The following is a 22,276-nucleotide window of genomic DNA, read 5'->3' as shown; positions in this document are numbered from 1 at the left end:
CATGTTGAACACCACTTGGAGGAAGCACTGAGGGTGGCAAGGGCACAAAATGTACTCTGGGTGGGGGACTTCAATGTCCATCACCAAGATTGGCTCGGTAGCACCACTACTGACCGAGCTGGCCGAGTCCTAAAGGACAAAGCTGCTAGACTGGGTCTGCGGCAGGTGCTGGGGGAACCAACACGAGGGAAAAACATACTTGACCTCGTCCTCACCAATCTGCCTGCTGCAGATGCTTCTGTCCATGACTGTATTGGTAGGAGTGACCACTGCACAGTCCTTGTGGAGACTAAGTCCCGCCTTCACATTGAGGATATCGTCCATCGTGTTGTGTGGCACTATCACCGTGCTAAACGGGATAGATTTCGAACAGATCTAGCAATGCAAAACTGGGCATCCATGAGGCACTGTGGGCCATCAGCAGCAGCAGAATTGTACTCAACCACAATCTGTAACCTCATGGCCCGGCATACCCCCCACTCTACCATTACCATCAAGCCAGGAGACAAACCCTGGTTCAATGAAAAGTGCAGGAGAGCATGCCAGGAGCAGCACCAGGCATCCCTCAAAATGAGGTGTCAACCTGGTGAAGCTACAACACAGGACTGTCTCCGTGCCAAACTGTGTAAGCAGCATGCGATAGACAGAGCTAAGCGATCCTATAACCAACGGATCAGATCTAAGCTCTGCAGTCCTGCCACATCCAGCCGTGAATGGTGGTGAAAAATTAAACAACTAACTGGAGGAGGTGGCTCCACAAATATCCCCATCCTCAATGATGGGGGAGCCCAGCACATCAGTGCAAAAGATAAGGCTGAAGCATTTGAAACAATCTTCAGCCAGAAGTGCCGAGTTGATGATCCATTTCGGCCTCCTCCTGAAGTCCCCAGCATCACAGATGCCAGACTTCAGTCAATTCGATTCACTCTGCGTGATATCAAGAAACGACTGAAGGTACTGGATACTGCAAAAACTATGGGCCCTGACAATATTCCGGCAATAATAGTGAAGACCTGTGCTCCAGAACTTGCCGCGCCCCTAGCCAAGCTGTTCCAGTACAGCTACAACACTGGCATCTACCCTGCAATGTGAAAAATTGCCCAGGTATGTCCTGTACACAAAAAGCAGAACAAGTCCAACCCGGCCAATTACCGCCCCATCAGTCCACTCTCAATCATCAGTAAAGTGATGGAAGGTGTCGTCAACAGTGCTGTCAAGCGGCACTTGCTTAGCAATAACCTGGTCAGTGACGCTCAGTTTGGGTTCCGCCAGAGCCGCTCAGCTCCTGACCTCATTACAGCATTGGTTCAAACATGGACAAAAGAGCTGAACTCAAGAGGTGAGGTGAGAGTTACTGTCCTTGACATCAAGGCAGCATTTGACCGAGTATGGCATCAAGGAGCCCCAGCAAAACTGAGGTCAATGGGAATCAGGGGGAAAACCCTCTGCTGGCTGGAGTCATACCTAGCGCAAAGGAAGATGGTTGTGGTTGTTGAAGGTCAATCATCTGAGCTCCAGGACATCACTGCAGGAGTTCCTCAGGGTCGTGTCCTAGGCTCAACCATCTTCAGCTGCTTCATCAATGACCTTCCCTTCAATCATAATGTCAGAAGTGGGGATATTCGCTGATGATTGCACAATGTTCAGCACCATTCGTGACTCCTCAGATACTGAAGCAGTCTGTGTAGAAATGCAGCAAGACCTGGACAATATCCAGGCTTGGGCTGATAAGTGGCAAGTAACATTTGCGCCACACAAGTGCCAGGCAATGACAATCTCCAACAAGAGAGAATCTAACCATCTCCCCTTGACATTCAATGGCATTACCATCGCTGAATCCCCCACTATCAACAGCCTAGGGGCTACCATTGACCAGAAACTGAACTGGAGTAGCAGGTCAGAGGCTAGGAATCCTGTGGCGAGTAACTCACCTCCTGACTCCCCAAAGCCTGTCCACCATCTACAAGGCACAAGTCAGGAGTGTGATGGAATACTCTCCACTTGCCTGGATGGGTGCAGCTCCAACAACACTCAAGAAGCTCGACGTCATCCAGGACAAAGCAGCCCGCTTGATTGGCACCCCATCTACAAACATTCACTCCCTCCACCACCGACGTACAGTGGCAGCAGTGTGTACCATCTACAAGATGCACTGCAGCATCGCACCAAGGCTCCTTAGACAGCACCTTCCAAACCTGCGACCTCTACCACCTAGAAGGACAAGGGCAGCAAATACATGGGAACACCACCACCTGCAAGTTCCCCTCCAAGTCACACACCATCCTGACTTGGAACTATATCGCCGTTCCTTCACTGTCGCTGGGCCAAAATCCTGGAACTCCCTTCCTAACAGCACTGTGGGTGTACCTACCCCAAATGGACTGCAGCAGTTCAAGAAGGCAGCTCACCACCACCTTCTCAAGGGCAATTAGGATGGGCAATAAATGCTGGCTTGGCCAGCGTCGCCCACATCCTGTGAATGAATTTTTTTTAAATGCAATATTGTACATAAATGTTAATTAATCACCCTTGTGCATTCCCTTAGTTCTTGTTTGCATGTGCCTTTGCCTGTCCTAGTGCTCCTACACAGGGTTACTCCATGGCTGCAGCATGGTTGGTGAAAGGTTGCTGACTTCCAGTGGTCTTGGAGGACAACTCAGAACAGCTCTGGGCCTCGGATGCTTAGCTTCGGACAGCATCATCTTGGCATGGACGGCAACAGTCTGGGTTGGTTGGCTGATAGGCAACAGAAAGGCACTGGTGGAGTGGTAGGGTTGGCAGAACGAATGCGGTCACCTTGAGAGAAGCCAGAGGTTTGTCCTCCACAGAGCCACTGCCAGTTCCCCAGCGCAGTGCCTCAGTTGTCCTGATAATCCATTGGAATACAGATTGCTGGACTACTATGACATCCTGCAAGCCCTTTTGAACACTGGTATCCACTACCATCATGGCAGCAGTCTGAGCCTGCATGGCAACAAGCTGACCTTGCATGACAGAAATCTGAGCTTCCACTGCAGCACCCAGACACTGTATCATAGTTGGGTCCACAAGTGTGTTAATGGAGTTGGCCACCACTTTCATGCTGGAAAGGATGGACTCCAAGCTCTGTGCAAAGTTGATTCCGACTCCACCATGTCCTTGACATTACATGCATTTTCTCTGTCAGGTGTGCCAATTACTCAAGCATTTCATTGTGCATACCAATCAGCCTTCTTCTGTACATTGAAAAATCCACTGCAGCAGAATTTGTCATGCAACCTAGCCCTCCTGTGCTACCCTTGCCCACTGCCCTGGCTGCAGCCCACTCTTGCCCAGTGCAGATCCCACCTCCAAGCTTTCCTTTAAAGTACGTGCAGTTTCAGTATCTGAGCTGGAAGCTGTGAATGTGAGATTGAGTGATTGTGCTTCTTCGTCATCACTGTCTTCTTGTTCTGAAAGATGAAAGGCACACGATTAGGGCTGTGGTTAGGGGAAGGTGAGGAATAAGTGGTGTATGCTGACACCATCTGTAATTGCCAGTTGTGGGCTGTGGAACAAGTGGCATGTGAGAAGGATCAGGTGTGAGGATACAATCATCTTTTATCGATTCAACTCCGCCGCTGGCTACGGTTTCAGCAATGGCCACTGCAATGATGGCGACCACCATCACCTCCGTTGGAGTGAGAACATGCAGCCTGTCCCCCACTGATAAGCACTTGCTGCTTCCAGTTGTGCACCACCTTGTGCTGCAAGAGAGAGAGGGAAGTGTATCAGTGAGTGTGGTGCAATTTCTTTAGGTGATGTGGCTCTCAAGGTTGATTAACTGGCAGTGTGTAAAAGCTGTGAGTTGTGGATGTGAGGCTTATAACGCTCCACCTGAACCACATGGAAAACTTTAAAATCAATAATCTGGGCCTCCTGCTCCTTCGTGTCAAATGCTCCTGGCAAAGAAAATACGGGGCACCGAATGGGACTGCTGTGAGTTCAAATACAGTCAGGGTGATCAAAACCCAACTTTTGAATTTCAATGAGGCCGTCGCCAGCCTGCTGCAAGGACCTCACTGGCTAGCCAGAGCATGACTGTTAAAACAGCACATGGTGCGAGGCCAGTGAGGATTAGCTCAGTAGGTTGCTGTAAAGAAGAATGTATTCATATTAACAACAACAACTTCTATTTATATAGCACCTTAACACTGTAAAAAATCTCAAGGCATTTATAAAAGTGCAAATAAAATCTTACCCTCATAACTGTTCCTGCAGTAAGCTTTCATAATAAGGCAGCTACTTCACTTGAATGTCTATTACATCTCATAACCTATGTCCATTAATTATAACCTATGTCCATTAATTATAACCTATGTCCATTGCCAGCACTAACCTTGCACATAGGATATCAATAAGTTCTCTTCTATTCTGAACCCGGAGCTTGTTTGTCTTGAATCGGGGCTCTTGACTCAGTGCAGGCAATGACAAGATCTAGAAAGCAACAGTAATGGTTAACTGACAAATGTGGATGAAGTTCAGTGTCATCTCCTTTAAACGTAACAGCTACATTTTCAGATTAGACTAAAAATGAAAGACTAAATATTACTTCAACTGGTTCAATAAAATACAGCAAAGCCTTTTGTGTCTTTTTGTTATAACTCAGCCTCTACTGTATCACATTTCTATGGCTTTTACAAACTTTAACCCATCCAAAGCTCCACTGCCCAAACCTTGTATAACACCAAGTCCCATTCACCCTACTTTCACCGGCCTAGTTTACCTCTGATTTTGTTGCTATCAAACTCAAAATCCTCATACTTAGCTAGAAAATCCTCCAAGGCCTCATCCCTCACCACCTTTGCTACCTTCTCAAGTTTTGTGTCCTCTCTGGTCCAACAATAATCTCCTCCTATGCATTCCCTCTACCTCTGTATCACTTTCACATACAGAAGTTTTAGCCATCTTGGTGCTAATCCCTGGAACCACCCCCACCCCCAACCCCCCCTTCCCTCCCTCGGTGGTAGCACTTTCATCTCTGACTCAGAACGTCACAGATTCAAGCCTCACTCCAGAGACTTGGAAATACAACCTTGGCTGACGCTTCAGTGGAGTATTGAGGGCATGCTACACTGTCAAAGGAGTTCACTTTTAGATGAGACATTAAACTGTCTGCCCTCTCAACTGAATGCAAAAGATTTAATTGCACTATTTGAAGCAGGGTGGGGAATTCCCCTTGTGCCCTGGCCAATAGTTATCGTCAACCAATATCACTGAAACAGACTGTCCAGTCATTTATCAGATTGCTGTTTGCAGAACCTTACTGTGTGTAAATTACAACAGTGACTGTACTTCAAAAGAGCGTTAATTGGCTGTTAAACTCCAGAAAGCTTGTGATAGAAGGATAATGCTGGAGCCTAACTTTACTCAGTTTCACATGGGATGGAACATTTAAGCTATGAAGAGAGGTTGGATAGGCTTGGGTTGTTTTCACTGGAGCAGAGAAGACTGAGGGGTGACCTGATCGAGGTGTACAAGATTATGAGGGGCATGGACAGGGTGGATAGGGAGAAGCTTTTCCCCTTAGTTGAAGGGTCAGTTACGAGGGGTCACAAGTTTAAGGTGAGGGGCGGGAGGTTTAAGGGGGATTTGAGGAAGAATTTTTTTACCCAGAGGATGGTGACGGTCTGGAATGCCCTGCCTGGGAGGGTGGTAGAGGCAGGTTGCCTCACATCCTTTAAAAAGTACCTGGATGAGCACTTGGCACGTCATAACATTCAAGGCTATGGGCCAAGTGCTGGCAAATGGGATTAGGTAGACAGGTCAGGTGTTTTAATGCATCGGTGCAGACTCGATGGGCCGAAGGGTCTCTTCTGCACTGTATGATTCTGTGATTATTGTGCAAACAAATGATACACAATTAACAGATTCCCTTCTTTCTTTTATATTAAAACATGCTCAAACAACATTGCAAAATAAATTCCATATTATGTACAAAGTATTAACATGCTGAAAGAACATTTCAAAATAAATTTCATATTAGGTACAAAGTATTACATCGTGAGATGCCCCTCCTCTAGCACCTCTAACAATTTCTTTGTACTAGCATTTCTTTTTGTGAATCAATCGTATAGCCGATGACTTACATCTATCCATTTAAGTTTGGAGATTTCCTTTCTCTCCAGCATTTGTTTCAATCCAGCAAGGTCAAATCATAGTATTTTCTCACTCACACATTTTGTAGAGTGTACATTGTCCCACAAAGACGACGATCCACATGACATTCAATGGGTATCCTATCGTCAGTACGTACCTTGTTCAGAATTTCACCCAAAATATTTGACAAATAGAACTCCATATCCACTGCCTCCACAAGACTCAGGTTTCCACCGCTAAAGTGCTTTTAACAACCCGTTTTATTTTCTTTACCTCCCAAGCTAAAGGACAATTTCCCATTTTCACCCATCAGAAATATTATGAATCCAGCTGCACTCGAATACTTATCAGCAAGATTAGCATGTAAAAATTATTAGCTTCATGTTCTTTGGGTCACCAAAGGATGGGAACTTCAGTACACATTTCCCCAGATTTAGCTTTTCAATGTTTTATTTGCTCTTAAAACATTCAGATGTTTCATTATCGTGCTTAAACCCAGCACATCAAAACTAGCATCAGGCCTAGTCTGAGAGCACAACCAGTTAAACTGACCAATCAAGCTTTGCAATTGCTTAGACTCTGCTTTAGATATATTATCATCTTTCTGTGATGACCTAACACGATTAACTGGGATGGGAGGAACACCCTTTAAATAGGATTGTTGATTTAAAGTTATTCCGGACTTAGTCTGCTTAATATCTAAACCAATATATTTAAAGGCCCCACAATCTTAAACTCTGCCCTAATCTCATTCATAACATATTTCTCAAAACCCGCAGTACCACCCCATAAGAAATCATCAACGTGCATCATGAAGATGCCTGAAAGTTTCCCTTTAATACAAATAACGCATTGCAGGATCTGCTTTTAGTTGAACACAACCAATTTTCAACAAAACAGACGTCACCAAGAAATACCACACCCTGCAAGCATCAATAAGGCCATAGACGTATTTGTTCAGTTTCCATAATTTTCCTTCTGCATCTGCTGCCTCTTTAGGTGGTTTCAGATACTTTTCAGAGAGAAGTGTATCACCCAGTCGATTTGCAAAACCCCTCGCAACTAGCCTTATGAATTCCATCGGGAAGGATTTTTTCAGTACAAATCCATCTATGTGACAAGGCTGGCTGTTCCCTATCTGATACCTCAGAATAAACTCAAAACTCTCTCCAACTCACTAATTCCTTATGCTCTGCTGCTCTTATTAATTTATCCTCAGGTTTATTGGCGGGCACTAAAACTGCACGATAAATGTGAAACTGAGTAAATATAAGCTCCAGCATTATCTTTCCATAACAAGCTTTCTGGAATTTAACAAAGGATGTTTCCTCTTGTGGGAGAATCTAGCACTAAGGGTCACTGTTTAAAACTAAGGGGTCGCCCATTTAAGACAGAGATGAAGAGAAATTTCTTTCTCTCAGAGGGTCATGAGTCTTTGGAACTCTCTTCCTCAAAAGGCAATGGAAGCAGAGTCTTTGAATATTTTTAAGGCAGAGGTAGATAGATTCTGGATAAGTAAGGGGGTGAAAGGTTATTGGGGGTAGGCGGGAATGTGGAGTTGAGGTTACAATAAAATCAGCCATGATCTTGTTGAATAGTGGAGCAGGCTCGAGGGGCCAAGTGGCCTACTCCTGCTCCTAATTCGTATGTTTGTATGTACTGTATTCTGTTCCTCAGGACCTTCATCACAAAACAGATGAGTATTTGATGTACAAGGTGGATCGTTTCCCTCGACCAACTGCTCATATTCTGAGATTTTGTAATCAACCCCAATCAATCACAAGGAATTAACCTTAACAATTTGATTTCCATGCTTGATAACTACTGTCTTACCATCACGACCTTACCAGTGCCCTTCCATTCCCTATGACTCTCTCTTTTATAATACACCAATTCTCCTGAATTAAATTTTACCTCAGATGGCCTCATACGATGCCTCAGAGCTCTCTGAATTTTTTCAGAGGCCTCAGCCTTAATGAAAGCCTGTCTCCCTGCATGTAAAGCATTCAAATGTGCAGAAAAAATTGAACTACTTGTAGTACCTGCTAGAGTAGGAGGACTGTCGCACAGGACAGAAGGCAATTTGGGATTCCACCCATAGACCTATTGATAGGGACTATGTCCTCCAACCATCTGAAGCGAATTCTTCGCATGAACTGCCCATGCCAGGGCAGTTGTCAACTTGCAGTTTAGCTGGTCAGCTAAGATTTTATGCAGTATTTTATCAATCACTGCATGATTCCTTTCACAGAACCCATTGCTGAAAGGACTTTCAGCTACAGTATTCATAACCATAATGTTCATATTTTCACACGTCTCTGAACTCGTTATTGGGCATGGTGGTATCCTCTGATACTTTTTACACTTTTCACTAATCTCTTCAATTACCCTCATCAATCACACCTGCATCCTTTAGCAGGGTTTTTATTCTCTGTCAAGAAGGATGAGCGAATTGCTTGTGTAACTTTAAGACAATTTGCTTTTTATCTCTGATTCTTAACACCTGATGCCATTAATACTTCTCTAATACTCTGACTCACTGACTTTCCAAAAACAATTGCCTGATTATGCTCCATATCAAGTTTCATTTGTGCCCTTTTCATTGAAGGCTTACTCAACAGGAAAGGTATCTCACTGGAGACTACATCAGTGCTGATAAAGTGGCTTACCCCAGCTATTTGACATGGAATTACAACTCTCTTCAGTAACTTCAATATGTTGTCATCACCAAACCTAAAGCTGGTCGTACTTTTATACTCCTTAACCTTGCGTTGATCCTCACTACTGATTGAATCCAAATAACACTATAACCAATCAGTTCCACATACAGTCGACGTGCAAGCACTATCTGGTACAGTACAGTTGAATGAATCCTCAACTAACACATTCATCACAGGGCTAAAACTCTTTGTGACTAGTACAATTCGTTCCGATTCATCAGTATCTTCCTCTTCTGCCTCAGAATTCTCTGTGTCGTGTGTTATTTCAAGGACTCTGTCCCTTCACTTAGGGCAGTTCATTGCATAATGATACTTTGAGTCACATCTGAAGCACCCATTAACCGTTCCTTGGGCATTGCTAGGATTCATTCGCCTATGATTGCTGTTCCAATTCTGTCTTCCACTGTAATAGTCAGACCTGCTAAAGGTGCGATCATCTTCATTCCTCCTGTCTTTAACTCTTCTACTGTAGTTATGCCTGCTTCCAGAATCTGGACCATTTTGAAATCTAGTAAACATTGAGTCCTCCATTCTTTGTGTCACGCAAAAGGCCATGTTTGTTCTACCAGGAATACAGGAAATGACTGTTTCCCCAGGAATTTCTTTAAGGCAGCAGACATTTGATTCAACCAGGAGTCTTTGTCCAAGAACCAAACCCCAGTTAGAACCAGGAGCCTGTCCATATGCAACACCCGAGCACAATCTAGCAATTTAAATGTTAGCACTGAATCAGGGATCTCCAAACTGAATTTCCTCGATCTTCGATACAGTCTATGATACGGTCCTCCATTGAATAACCATCTGTTTTCTGAAATCTATCAGAGTTTGACCATGCCTCATATATATTCAATAGGTCATCTTTCTTGTAAATTTCATCCAAGAATTCTAACAGAAGATCCAACCGTTCATCAGTATCCAACTTACGAGCATCCAGTTCACAAAACACTTTACCTCTAATTTTACTTTTGGTAGGAGTGATAACACCAAGGCCATACCTTGTTTCCTTTTTGGTAGAGATGTAACCCGTGTCCACATATCTACTTTATACTTCGACTGGTAATATGGTTGAGCCTCAGAGATCAGAGGGTAATCATACCCTGACAATTTACACTTGCTTTCTGCCATATTTTCCACAGTTTTCTATTTTTTAAAAAATCCTAGTTTCCAACCTTCAGCCTTAGGCAATCATCCTCTGCTACCATGTTGAACTCCAGAAAGCTTGTTATGGAAGGATAATGCTAGAGCCCATCTTTACTCTGTTTCACATTTATTGTGCAGAATAAAAGGACTACGACCATGTCGTTCCTCACTCAAAAACCTCTCCCAGTCTCAGTAAATGTCTACTTATAAGTGCTCAAGTAAGACCCCAATTAACACCCTCCACCTGCATATAATCAAACAAATGATATACAGTTAACAGATTAACATTGGTTGAAGTGCTTTTGCATGTCCTGAGATCATGAAAGGCACTGTATAAGTTTGCTAACCACTGTGTTAACCATTTTCCCTGCCTTTAAAGGCTTCCTTAAAGCCTATTTTATCAGTCACATTTTCAGTCACATCACCTAACTGTTCCAGTGCTGCTGGGCTTCCATATTCTCCTCTATGACATTAAATGTTGTGTTTTCTATGTTAAAGGTACCACATAAACACCATTAGTTGCCACTTATTTCTATTTACCTACCACTCCTATAAAACTTAAGAAGCTTGTAACTCTGCTATTTTCTGTTCCACAAGCCACCTGTTATTAGCCACTATTATAATTGTTCTTACACTTCACATTTTTAAATAGTTTACATTATAATTCCTTGAAAAATTTACATTACAATTTATAATTGGCATTTTAAAAAATAATTTGCATTACTTTTTTTTTGCTCACACACTGATTGGAAACTCTGACAATTGGTGAAATGCCCATTATCTAGCTCTCTTAGAATTTGTAAGCAGGAGTTGAAACATGCCAATTTCCAGACCACGCATTAAAAAGTAACAGAACTCAGCCCCCAGATCCCAACAGAAAGAAGGAGGCCTGGAGAAAGAACCTTCATCAAACATTTTATCCATCTGCGCTTTGCACTAAAGGCCTGCTCGGGTATGAAATTGAAACCCGACCCGGGCCCGATCCGACCACATCCAAACCAAACTCAACCCGGGCCCAAGTCCTCTGATTTTTTTCCCATACCCGAACTGACCCGACTACCGTAATAAAGTTAATTATATCAAACATCCCTTGTCCAAATGTTGTGACCCTCCGTTCCGGCAGCAGTCTATTCCTGCAGAATCGTGCAGAAGTTCCCTCCCTGAGCAAGGCAGCACTGTGCCCGCGTTCAGCCTGACCCGACCCCGAAACATGCCGTTGGGTCTGCTCGGGTTCGGGTCAGGTAGCCATGCTTTACTTTGCAAAGGTAGTTGGTATTTTAGCTTCGGTTGCATACTCAAGGATCTTCTGTATGATGAGGTAGCTAGGGCCAGATGACCAGTGGGGTGCCCAAAACTCCACTTCAACTCCACTGCTACAGCAGCTTGGCAACAGGCGCCAATGTCAAAAACAAGAACTCACAGCATCACTTGGCAGTTTCACATGCATCACTTGTGGTCGAACCTGCCTCTCAAGGATTGACCTTCACAGCCATCAGCATAGGTGCAGGAAGAGAAGTCACCCCACCTAAATGGATTGCTTGCTGTGTGTCCATCATCTTTCGTAGATGGAAGGATGCCAACCTGCTTTGGTAGTGTGAACAGATGCACCAATAGCATCAAACGGGTGAGCAGGGATTGTGGCTTTTCTTTAGCTCTTTTGTTCTACAATTTTTTTGTACTTTTTTCTGCCCTTGGTTTCTAATCACAGTATTATTAGCAGTTCAAGGGCAATAAATGCTGGTCTTGCCGGCAACACCTGCATTCCATGAAAGAATAAAAAGAAAAGCTGCAATTTGCAAGTTGTAGCAACCAAATATCTAAGAAAAGTAATTCCTCTAAGTATTCTTCTTTCATCAAGAGGTAATCCACTCTTACTTGTCCTTACCCCAGGAACTGGAGCGATAAACCTAGGCAGAACCACCTATTTGCATCAGAGGGGACCTGCTTTTCTGACCTAGACTTCATGAAGGAGACAGAGATCGAGTTATGGCACTTCCTTGAGTTAGACCCTCCAACATCAGCAAGAACTGGCTAAACGAATGGGATAGTAGCCTTGAATTTCTACATCACCAGATTATTCCATGGCACTAACATTGATGTCAATAACATCAATTTTTTTTTATTCTTTCATGGGATGTGGGCATCACTGGCAAGCCAGCATTTGTTGCCGATCCCGAATTGCCTTTGACAACTGAATAGCTTGCTATGCCATTTCAGAGGGCAGTTAAGAGTCAACCACATTTCTGTGGATCTGTAGTCACATGTAGGCCAGATGAGGTAAGGTCGGCAGATTTTATTCCCTAAAAGACATTCGTGTACCAGATGAGTTTTTAGAACAATCGATGATAGTTTCATGGCACCATTACTGAGGCTATTTTTCAATTCCAGATTTTTATTAAATGAATTTAAATTCCACCAGCTGCCATGGTGGAATTTGAACCAGTGTTCCCAGGACATAAGCCTGGGCCTCTGGATTACTAGCTCAGTGACATTACCACAGGTATCAGAATCGAGAACACCGGGTCACAGTCTCAGGATAAGGGGTCGGCCATTTAGGACTGAAATGAGCAGAAATTTCTTCATTGAAAGGGTTGTGAATCTTTGGAATTGTCTACCCCAGGGATGCTCAGTCTTTGAGTATATTTAAGACAGAGATTGATGGATTTTTTGTCAGGGATATCTTTCATCACTTTGCTCATGGGAAGGTGAAAGGAAGCACAAGAGGACACAGCACTTTGACCGGCAGGCAGGTGCACCACTCCAATCTATAGTACAGGGCAACATTGGTGGCACTCATGTGCCTATCTGGGCCTTACCACCAATCCCAATGGATACACGACTCATCTGTGGATCTTTAGGGTATTTCACATTTCATTCTGACCAAGCATGAAGACTCTGGTTAGTTTTTTACTGAGATTGCAGATTCAGGGAGCGCTCACACTACAAGTTTAGTGCCACTGCAAGGCAGATTTGGCCTTGCATTGACACTAAACCTGCATGGGTTGATTTTAACTTTTCAAAATCAGGGTTAACAAGCTGGAAACAGCTTGAAAAAGGTGTTGGTTGAATTACCGCTCCCTTTACATCAATGATGTACCCACTGCCACTTTTACAAAGGCCTACTGCTGTGTGGATGAAGCACTTGCTTGTTTCAAGAAAAGGTTTAAAAACAACCTTGTACAGTGTTAATCAGGTGTGAATGCCTGGACTGACTCTGAAATGAAATGGAGTGAGACGCCCTCCTCTAGAAGAGCCTCACTCCACTTCGCTCCGGAGTCAGATCGGGCCCAGAACTTGGATCTAGATTGCATTTATGTTGCAACTAAACTATCAGCATGAAGAGAAACTGCTTCGTACTGGCATAATTACAGTGTGAATGCACCCTTGGATACAATCTACAGCTTGAGACACAAAATTTTCACAAACAAATAATACTCTGACAGGTCAAGAGTGACACAGTGAACAACTTCTGATGACTGTAGCTTTACACAGAGGACACAAACAGAAATTAACAGTTGACTTTACAACTTATTCCCAATTATGCTCATGCAATTTCAAAGAAAAAACAAGTTACCTTGCAAACAACTGAAAATTGCTGATCATTTCCAGCCCCAACCACAAGGTAGCTGTCCTTAGTCTTAAAAGCCTGCAACATAGAAAGTTTAAAGAAGTCAATATATATTTGCAGTTGAAGTTGAGACTTGCAGGACACACAGCAGTGTATTTTTACAACAAAGTTTATTTACAGTGTCTATTTAAAAAGCATCTCTATGAACAGCAACAAACAGAACTCATGACCAAAACTGCAGCAACTTAGTTGTAGAGTCATCAAGCCATTACGGCACAGAGGGAGGCCATTCAGCCCATCAAATCCATGCCAGCTCTCTGTAGAGCAATCCAGTCAGTCCCATTCACTCGCTCTATCCAGGTATCCCTACAATTTTATTTCACTAAAGTTCCCATCCTACTTCCTTTTGAAATCATTCATCTTCTCCACTTCCACTACCCTGGCTGCGCAAAAAAGTTCTTCCTCACATCCCCCTGTACCTCTTGTCCAAAACCTTAAATATATGTCCCCTCGTCCTTGTACTACCATCAGCTAATGGGAACAGCATTTTTTGGCTACCTTATCTAAACCTGTCATAATCTTGCACACCTCCATCAGATCTCCCACAATCCCCTTTGCCCAAAGGAGAACAATATCCACAAATCCCTGGACCCATTCTGGTGAATCTCCTCTGCACCCTCTCAAGGACTCTCACATCCTTCATATCCTGTGGTGACATGCAATCCTCTAGCTGTGGCCTAACAAGAGCTTTACAAAGATTCAACATAACTTCCCTGCTTTTATATTTAGTACCTCTATTTATGAAGCCCAATATATGCTTTGCAAATTACTCTCTCAATATGCCCTGCCACAAACTAAGATCTATGCACATGAACCCCTAGGTCTGTCCGTCCCTGCACACTCTTTAGAAGTGTGACATTAAGTCTATATTGGCTCTCTATCCTTTCTGCCAAAATGCATCACCTCAGACTTCTCTGCATTAAATTCCATCTGCCACCTGTCTGCCCATTCTGCTAGCCTATCTTGTTGCAGTCGATTGGCATCATCCTCACTGTTTGCCACACTTCCAAGTTTGGTATCACTGGTAAATTTTGAAATTTTATTCTGTATTCCAAGTCATTTCCACATATCAAAAAAGCAAGGATCCTGGCACTGACCCTTGAGGAACACCACTGTCCCAGTGTTCTGAGGGAAGGTCACAGTCTGAAAGTTTAACTCTGTTTCTCTTTCCACAGATGCTGCCAGACCTGCTGAGTATTTTCAGCACTTTGTTTTTATTTCAGATTTCCATCATCTGCAGTATTTTGCTTTTGTATGTCTAATTCCTAGTTGGACCAGAAACCTACTGGTCAAGGAAGTTTTCCTGAACACATTTCAGAAATTACGCCTCCTCCTTTCCTTTACTCTAACATTATCCCAATCGATAATTTGGGTAATTAAAGTCGCCCAATATCACCACTTCTGGCACATCTCTGTGATTTCCCTGCAGATTTGCTCCTCTATCTCTCTTGCTATTTGGAGGACAATAAAAGCAGGGTGATTTCTCCAGCAAAATACAGGTGAATGGAGGATAGTTACATATAAATTATGTATGCAAAATCAATCTCAGTCACTACAGCAGTGAGGTCTCCTGGCATGATTGATGGGGAATTATTCATTCATCTACATTCTGGCCAAGAATAGCAGTGTCACCGCATGCAGCCCATAAAATATCCAGAAACTTGTCATATTCACACGAAGTACAGTGTTTGAAAATGCAGAATGCAAACTGAAGAGTTACAAAAATTGACTTTTCCTTTAAAAAATTGGACTATGTGTGGCAAAAATGGCTGCCGGAGGTCAAACGACTGGGCCCTATATAATCAAACTGACTGTTAAGAGCAAAAGGATACATTCCAAGCTAAGAGGTGTCAATTAAACCCATCCTGAATCCATCAAGAGACATTTTTGAATTGAATAGGTTCTTCTGAAACAGAGGTGTGAAGTAGCTACATCCTGAGCCATTGTTGGTCGCCACAGGGAGGGCTATCTGTGTCTCCCATCAGAGGCAACATGTGAGGATTTTTTGACCTTAAAAAAAAGCTCTCTGGAGAGAGAGACAGAGAACATCAGAACAACATCCCCAAAAGTCTGCCCAGTTGAGAGCTGAGGGATCCAGAAAAAGCCAAAGAAGGTGTCCGACTGTGAATTCAACACTTCAACTCATGCAGCAGAGAACTAGAAGTGATCGCTGTCTCCAGACTGAAGCCTCAACCACCGGAGAAATCTACAAACAACCCAGGCCTGCAACTTTAAAAGAGAAATTGACCTCTGAGAAGATTCAACAGATTTGCCGTGAACCACAAAAAAGTACCTCACTTGAAACCACTTACTCCTTTTTTCTCTCTATCTATCTATTCTTTTGTGTATGTGTGTGTGTGCGCACGTGCGGGAGAGAGAGTGAATGCATGCGTGGGTCCGGTTGTGACAATTTCAGGAATGAATATTGCTCAACAAACAGTTAATCTTCTGTTTTAAACCTACAAAAAACCTGCGTTGTCTGTTTATTTAACAGATAAAACACAAAGGGATTAAAACCACAGTAACAAAAACACTTGCTGCGGTCAGTTGGGAGGCAAACAGTGGGAACCACCCACACTCCTTACCACCTAGCCATAACAAATGATTAAAGGTGATGGTTTAGGATCATTAATAAGAGTGAGCACCATACTATATGTTAATGGTAACATATATTCAGATCGTAGAAAGTCCCAAATAGCACAGAACACAAATGAATGTGTGTACAATGAGAAAATAACTGGCATGTCAAATATTAATATAACATTTTCAAAGTGAAATAAAGAACTTAAGTATGATTTCAACAATCCATCATAATTTCACACCCTCCCGCAAAAACGTATGCCATTGTCACGTGTCCCTGAGGAAGATTTACAAGCCCTGAATTGGCTAAAACTTCAAATGGTCTGATAGTACGCAACGCTTGTATTATGTTGAAAAATATTTGGAATTTCAAGCAAAAGACTGGGGTTGGACATCTTTTGGGGAAATCAGGAAGATTCAAGTGAGATTCAGTATGAGCTGCAGAATCAAACAATGCTCATGACTTGGATTTACTGCTCATCTTGTACTACTGCACTGTATGGGTCCTTAACTCAGCAGGGACACTGCTAACTGCACAATAGCAGCCACGTTAAGTGCTGAATTTTTTTTTCCCTACTGCAGGGACTGGGATGTTGCTCCTAAACTTCACTCTTCTTGCTTTCAGAGAGGAGACTCTCTCAGGAAAGGGAATCCTGAAAATTTTAATCCAAGTGCAAGCCAACATTAGAAGTATCCATTGTTGGAGCAAAAGGGACTAAGGGTGAAAGATGGAGTTTCTGAGTTTGAATATTCAGAGCGAGCAGCTAAACAGTGCTGAATGCTTTCACGCCAAGAAGCTTCAGCTACAAAGAATTGATAAGTCATTGTTGCCAAGCACCCTGGAAGGCTAAATGAGCTGAAATTCTTTCGGGCTTGGCTCTTAAATACTTGGAACCACGATGCCAAAGCTAAACCCTCCACAGTACATTGGCATCAGCCTCTGCCCTGGGGCATAGCTGAAATACCAAACTGAAACAATATGGGCGCAGAGGTTCAAATGCCAAGGGAAGTACAGTCAGAGGAATGCTGTAGTGTTGTTTTCTTTAGAGTGGTGTTGGAACATTCAGTGGTGGAGAAGGTGATCCGAGACTAACCTCTGGATTAGAACCAAGGAACAAACATAGGAAAAGATGGTGGAGTCATCACCTTGTGGGTAGAGAGGAAGTATCCACTCAGACAGCTTTCTTCACAGCCCAGCAGGACCCTCATATGTTCCCTAGAACAATACTTGCCATGTGAGCTCGATGCAACAAGAATCCTATTTGCAGGAGCTGAGAGAGAAGGCTTGATGGTAATCATGGACAATCACTTTGTCCTCTGTCCCTACATTATGGGACTTTCTGTGAGAGAGAAATTAGCTCCAAAGCATTTTAAGACATGGGCAGACAGCAAAATCAACAAGAGTGTTTAACTTAACTAAGTTTGGATCCACAAGGTTGGAATTTTTTTTAAAAATGTTTTTGAAATGGTTTTGAAACAGCATATTTCTTAACTGTAGGAAAAAAACTAAAGTTAAAAAATGCAAGAACATTTAAAAAGCCTTTCAAACTTAACTATAAGGCCTAATGTAAATCGAAATAATGATTATATAAATATATGTAGCTAATAGAACCACTATTAACTGCAAAATTAAAAAGAAAAGCATTTATTAAAGGAAGATAATTCCTATCATACTGAATGGCTCACCCTAAATTCAGGAGAAAAAGGACTGCAGTTGATTGCTGAGCATAATATGTTTAATACAAGTCAGCGGCTCAATTCATGATTTGTATTAACACAATCCATATTTCAATCTTCCTAAAGCCGTCTGAAGACAGGAGGTCAAAGCCAAAGCCCTTATTTTAACCCTATCGCTCTTGACACAAATAGGGAGTGTGGAAAGTTAAAATAGGGTCAGTGTACTTATCTCCCTGTTGGTACTGCACACCTGTCAGCTGCTTTTTTTTCTAACTCCCAGGTTTTGAGAGACATGCAAAACTGACCTCATATTCTGAAGTTCGAGTCCAATGATGTAATTTGGACTCAAACACTATTTTAACATTAGGCTGCACAACTCACAGAATCACAGAAGAATACAGTGCAGAAGAGGCCCTTCGGCCAATCGATTCTGCACCGATGCATTAAAGACACCTGACCTGCCTACCTAATCCCATTTGCCAGCACTTGGCCCATATCCTTGAATGTTATGACGTGCCAAGTGCTCATCCAGGTACTTTTTAAAAGATGTGAGGCAGCCCGCCTCTACCACCCTCCCAGGCAGTGCATCCCAGACCGTCACCACCCTCTGGGTAAAAAAAGTTCTTCCTCAAATCCCCCTGCCCCTCACCTTAAACTTGTGTCCCCTCGTAACTGACCCTTCAACTAAGGGGAACAGCTGTTCCCTATCCACCCTGTCCATGCCCCTCATAATCTTGTACACCTCAATCAGGTCACCCCTCAGTCTTCTCTGCTCCAGCGAAAACAACCCAAGCCTATCCAACCACTCTTCATAGCTTAAATGTTCCATCCCAGGCAACATCCTGGTGAATCGCCTCTGCACCCCCTCCAGTGCAATCACATCCTTCCTATAATGTGGTGACCAGAATTGCACACAGTACTCCAGCTGTGGCCTTACCAAAGTTCTATACAACTCCAACATGACCTCCCTGCTTTTGTAATCTATGCCTCGATTGATAAAGGCAAGTGTCCCACATGCCTTTTTCACCACCGTATTAACCTGCCCTTCTGCCTTCAGAGATCTATGGACAAACACGCCAAGGTCCCTTTGTTCCTCGGAACTTCCCAGTGTCAGGCCATTCATTGAATACTTCCGTATCACATTACTCCTTCCAAAGTGTATCACCTCACACTTTTCAGGGTTAAATTCCATCTGCCACTTTTCTGCCCATTTGACCATCCCGTCTATATCTTCCTGTAACCCAAGACACTCAACCTCACTGTTAACCACTCGGCCAATCTTTGTGTCATCCACAAACTTACTGATCCTACCCCCCACATAGTCATCTATGTCGTTTATATAAATGACAAAGGATAGGGGACCCAGCACAGATCCCTGTGGTACGCTACTGGACACTGGCTTCCAGTCACTAAAACAGCCGTCTGTCATCACTCTCTGTCTCCTACAGCTAAGCCAATTTTGAATCCACCTTATCAAGTTACCCTGTATCCCATGTGCATTTGCTTTCTTGATAAGTCTCCCATGTGGGACCTTGTCAAAGGCTTTGCTGAAATCCATGTAAACTACATCAACTGCACTACCTTCATCTACACACCTGGTCACATGCTCAAAAAATTCAATCAAATTTGTTAGGCATGACCTCCCTCTGACAAAGCTATGCTGACTATTCCTAATCAAAATTTGCCTCTCCAAGTGGAGATAGATTCTCTCCTTCAGAACTTTCTCCAATAGTTTCCCTACCACTGACGTGAGACTCACTGGTCTGTAGTTCCCTGGCTTATCTCTACAACCTTTCTTTAATAGTGGGACCACATTAGCTGTTCTGAAATGCTGAATGTGCCCAGGGAAGCTGCGGGGAATTTTAACTGGAGGAGTGTATGGGTTTGAATGCAGTGGGGGGCAGAGATTTAAAGCTGGGAAAAATGCGAGCGTATCAGGAAGCCGGTTCCAGCCCGCTCACTTCCACCTTTAACTCAAGCACAGTAGGCTGCTTGTACACAACACCCTCAAGAAAAGTGGGTTGCCTAATAATAGATGGTAATCACTCAATTTGAGCGATATTCCAAGAGTTTTAAATTTAGCATTGCATTCACGGATATCCCTGCTTTCTTGAAACCACCATTGAAAGCGAGGCAAGAACAAAACGGCAATTGAGAGGGCTGATTAAAACTCATGGAAATACCCCAATAAATACACAACTGCTTTCCTACATACTAGTGGGAAGGGGTTTGTTCAATGTATTTTTGCTGAGGATTTACTTTCTACATTTTGGAGGTTTTCCGAATCACATCAGAATGGGTGGCACCTTGGCTCCCATAGATTGGCTCATGGACAAGGAGCACTATGACTACCAGCAGCAGCAGCACCAGCAGCCTGCTTTAGAGAGACCTTCAGCTGGACAGCAGAGAGAGGAGGAGCAGAGGGGTGCAGCTCACAGGAGGCACTACCTGCAGCACAGGGTCTACAGGCAGAGGCTGTGTTTCCTTCACATTTCAGAACAGCAGTGCTTCAGGTGGAACAAAAACAAAAAGTGCTGGAAATACTCAGCAGGTCTGGCAGCATCTGTGGAGTGAGAAGCAAAGTTAACATTTCAGGTCTGTGACCTTTCATCAGAACGGGCAAAGGTTAGAAAAGAATTAGGTTTTAAGCAAGTGAAGAGGAGGCGGGTGGGGGAGAGAACAATGGGGAAGGTGTTTGATCGGGCAGGAGATATTAAATAACAAAGCTGTCCTAGGACAAAGGCAAAGCGTGTGTTAATGCTTGTGGTGAAAGGCAAAGCATTAGTCCAGAGAGACTGTTAATAGCGGAATAATGAGCAGCTCTGACTACAGGAAAAGCAGGCACATGGTTAAAAATAAAATATGAAACAAAAGGCCAGTCACAGACCTGAAACCTTAACTTTGCTTCTCTCTCTACAGATGCTGCCAGACCTGCTGAGTATTTCCAGCACTTTTTGTTTCAGATTTCCAGCATCTGCAGTATTTTGCTTTTATTTTAGTGCTTCAGGTGGCTGAGGTTGCCATGTCAGGTGGTGGCAGACATCTCCAGCCTCCTAGAAGACTTGTTCCCTGGTGGACTTGATGGCCATGCATTACCAGTGACTGTCAAAGTCACCATTGCCCTCAACATTTTTGCCTCCAGACCCTTCCAGGCTGTTACTGGAGACATATCCAGGAGCTCCCAGTTGGTGTCTCACAAATGCATAAGACAGGAGCCAGCAATTAAGTGAACTTCGCCTGCGATGACACCAGTCAGAACGAGCAGGTGCTCAGATTTGCGTCTCTGGCTGGTTTTCCAAGGTACAGCGCGTCATCGATCGCACAAGCGTGGCAATACAGACAACCACAGATCAACCAGAAATATCTGTCAACCACAGGCTTCCACTCCATCAATTTGCAACTGGTGCAGAACCACAAACAAACTATGTCTTCTGGCGTGCGCAAGATTCCCGGGCAGCTGCCATGATGCTTTCAACCTGTGACAGTCGAAGCTCCCTGACGTTTTTGGAGCTGAAAGGTGCGGCTGCTAGGAGTTAAGGGTTACCCACTGCAAACCTGGCTGATGACAATTGTCAGAAAACCGACCGATGAAGCTTAATTGAGGGGATCCTTGGCAAAGTTCTCCTGCCACCCAAAATCTCACTCCCACCTGCCAGCCTCCTCATCATTCCCTCTGATATTGGGTGACTCTCCTTGAAAATGGTAATGCTACCAAGTATTTAAAATGGCCCGGCTATCACACTAGCTTGACTATTGCAGCTGGTCACTCGTCCATCCCTTAACCCCTCCAACCCCGAGTTAAAAATCTCAGCTTATGTTCTTATGGAAATGCCAACTGAGAATAGAATTCAAACTCTATTTATCTTTCCAAAATCATTTCAACAACATGCTCTCAAAACACTGTGATGATAGCGTGAAGAATGTATTTATAGCATTACTTTACCAAACAATTTGCTGTTTCCAATTTTGAAACTGCATTCATTAGAATTTCTGCTTCAGCTATCTTTACACATATGGCAAACCCATTGATTTAACTCTACATCGTTGGATCTCAATTGAAAAATGCAACAATGAATGTGCTGACTCTCTCAGTACTGACAACAAAAGAGTGGCAGCATTTCTTTTAAAGAGATGGAAAGAAACTGCTTTCCTCTCCCTGTGCCAAATACAGTGGGACCAATAGAAATTATCTCACTCATACAGAAACATACTCTGAAAAAAAGTGCTCCCTTTTCTTTTTTTGGATGCAATCCTTTGCCCAAGAATGTTGAATCGGCAATAGAGATTTCATTCATAATTACTTGATCTTATACAGTCTCTATACACAGCAAGCTTATTCAACCATATACAAGGGAAAATAAAAAGGCAAAGTGCACAAAAACAATATTTAATGAGATTCTGTTTTGGCAAGCTC

General features: G+C 43.3%; 1 protein-coding gene across 6 annotated transcripts in view; it reads right to left on the bottom strand.

Annotated features, from left to right (window-relative positions):
• sugct (succinyl-CoA:glutarate-CoA transferase) overlaps positions 1–22,276 on the bottom strand; it is a 601,965-nt gene that overhangs the window by 362,733 nt on the left and 216,956 nt on the right. For 5 of the 6 annotated variants that reach the window (XR_010975076.1, XR_010975077.1, XM_068032236.1 and 2 more), the window contains exons 10-11: positions 13,552–13,623; positions 4,358–4,455 (exon numbers count right to left, since the gene is read on the bottom strand). Coding sequence is in view for 4 of the 6 variants with exons in the window: in XM_068032236.1 (XP_067888337.1) it covers positions 4,358–4,455; positions 13,552–13,623 (170 nt within the window). In the remaining 2 variants the exon portion in view is untranslated. The remainder of the gene's footprint in view (positions 1–4,357; positions 4,456–13,551; positions 13,624–22,276) is intronic. The other variant, XM_068032238.1, reaches the window with a different exon arrangement.

The sequence above is a fragment of the Heterodontus francisci genome, chromosome 5 (assembly GCF_036365525.1).
Source record: "Heterodontus francisci isolate sHetFra1 chromosome 5, sHetFra1.hap1, whole genome shotgun sequence".
In the NCBI taxonomy this organism is placed as follows: Eukaryota; Metazoa; Chordata; class Chondrichthyes; order Heterodontiformes; family Heterodontidae; genus Heterodontus; species Heterodontus francisci.
Note: the sequence above shows the minus strand (reverse complement) of the source record. Positions and strands in the feature narration are given on the sequence as shown.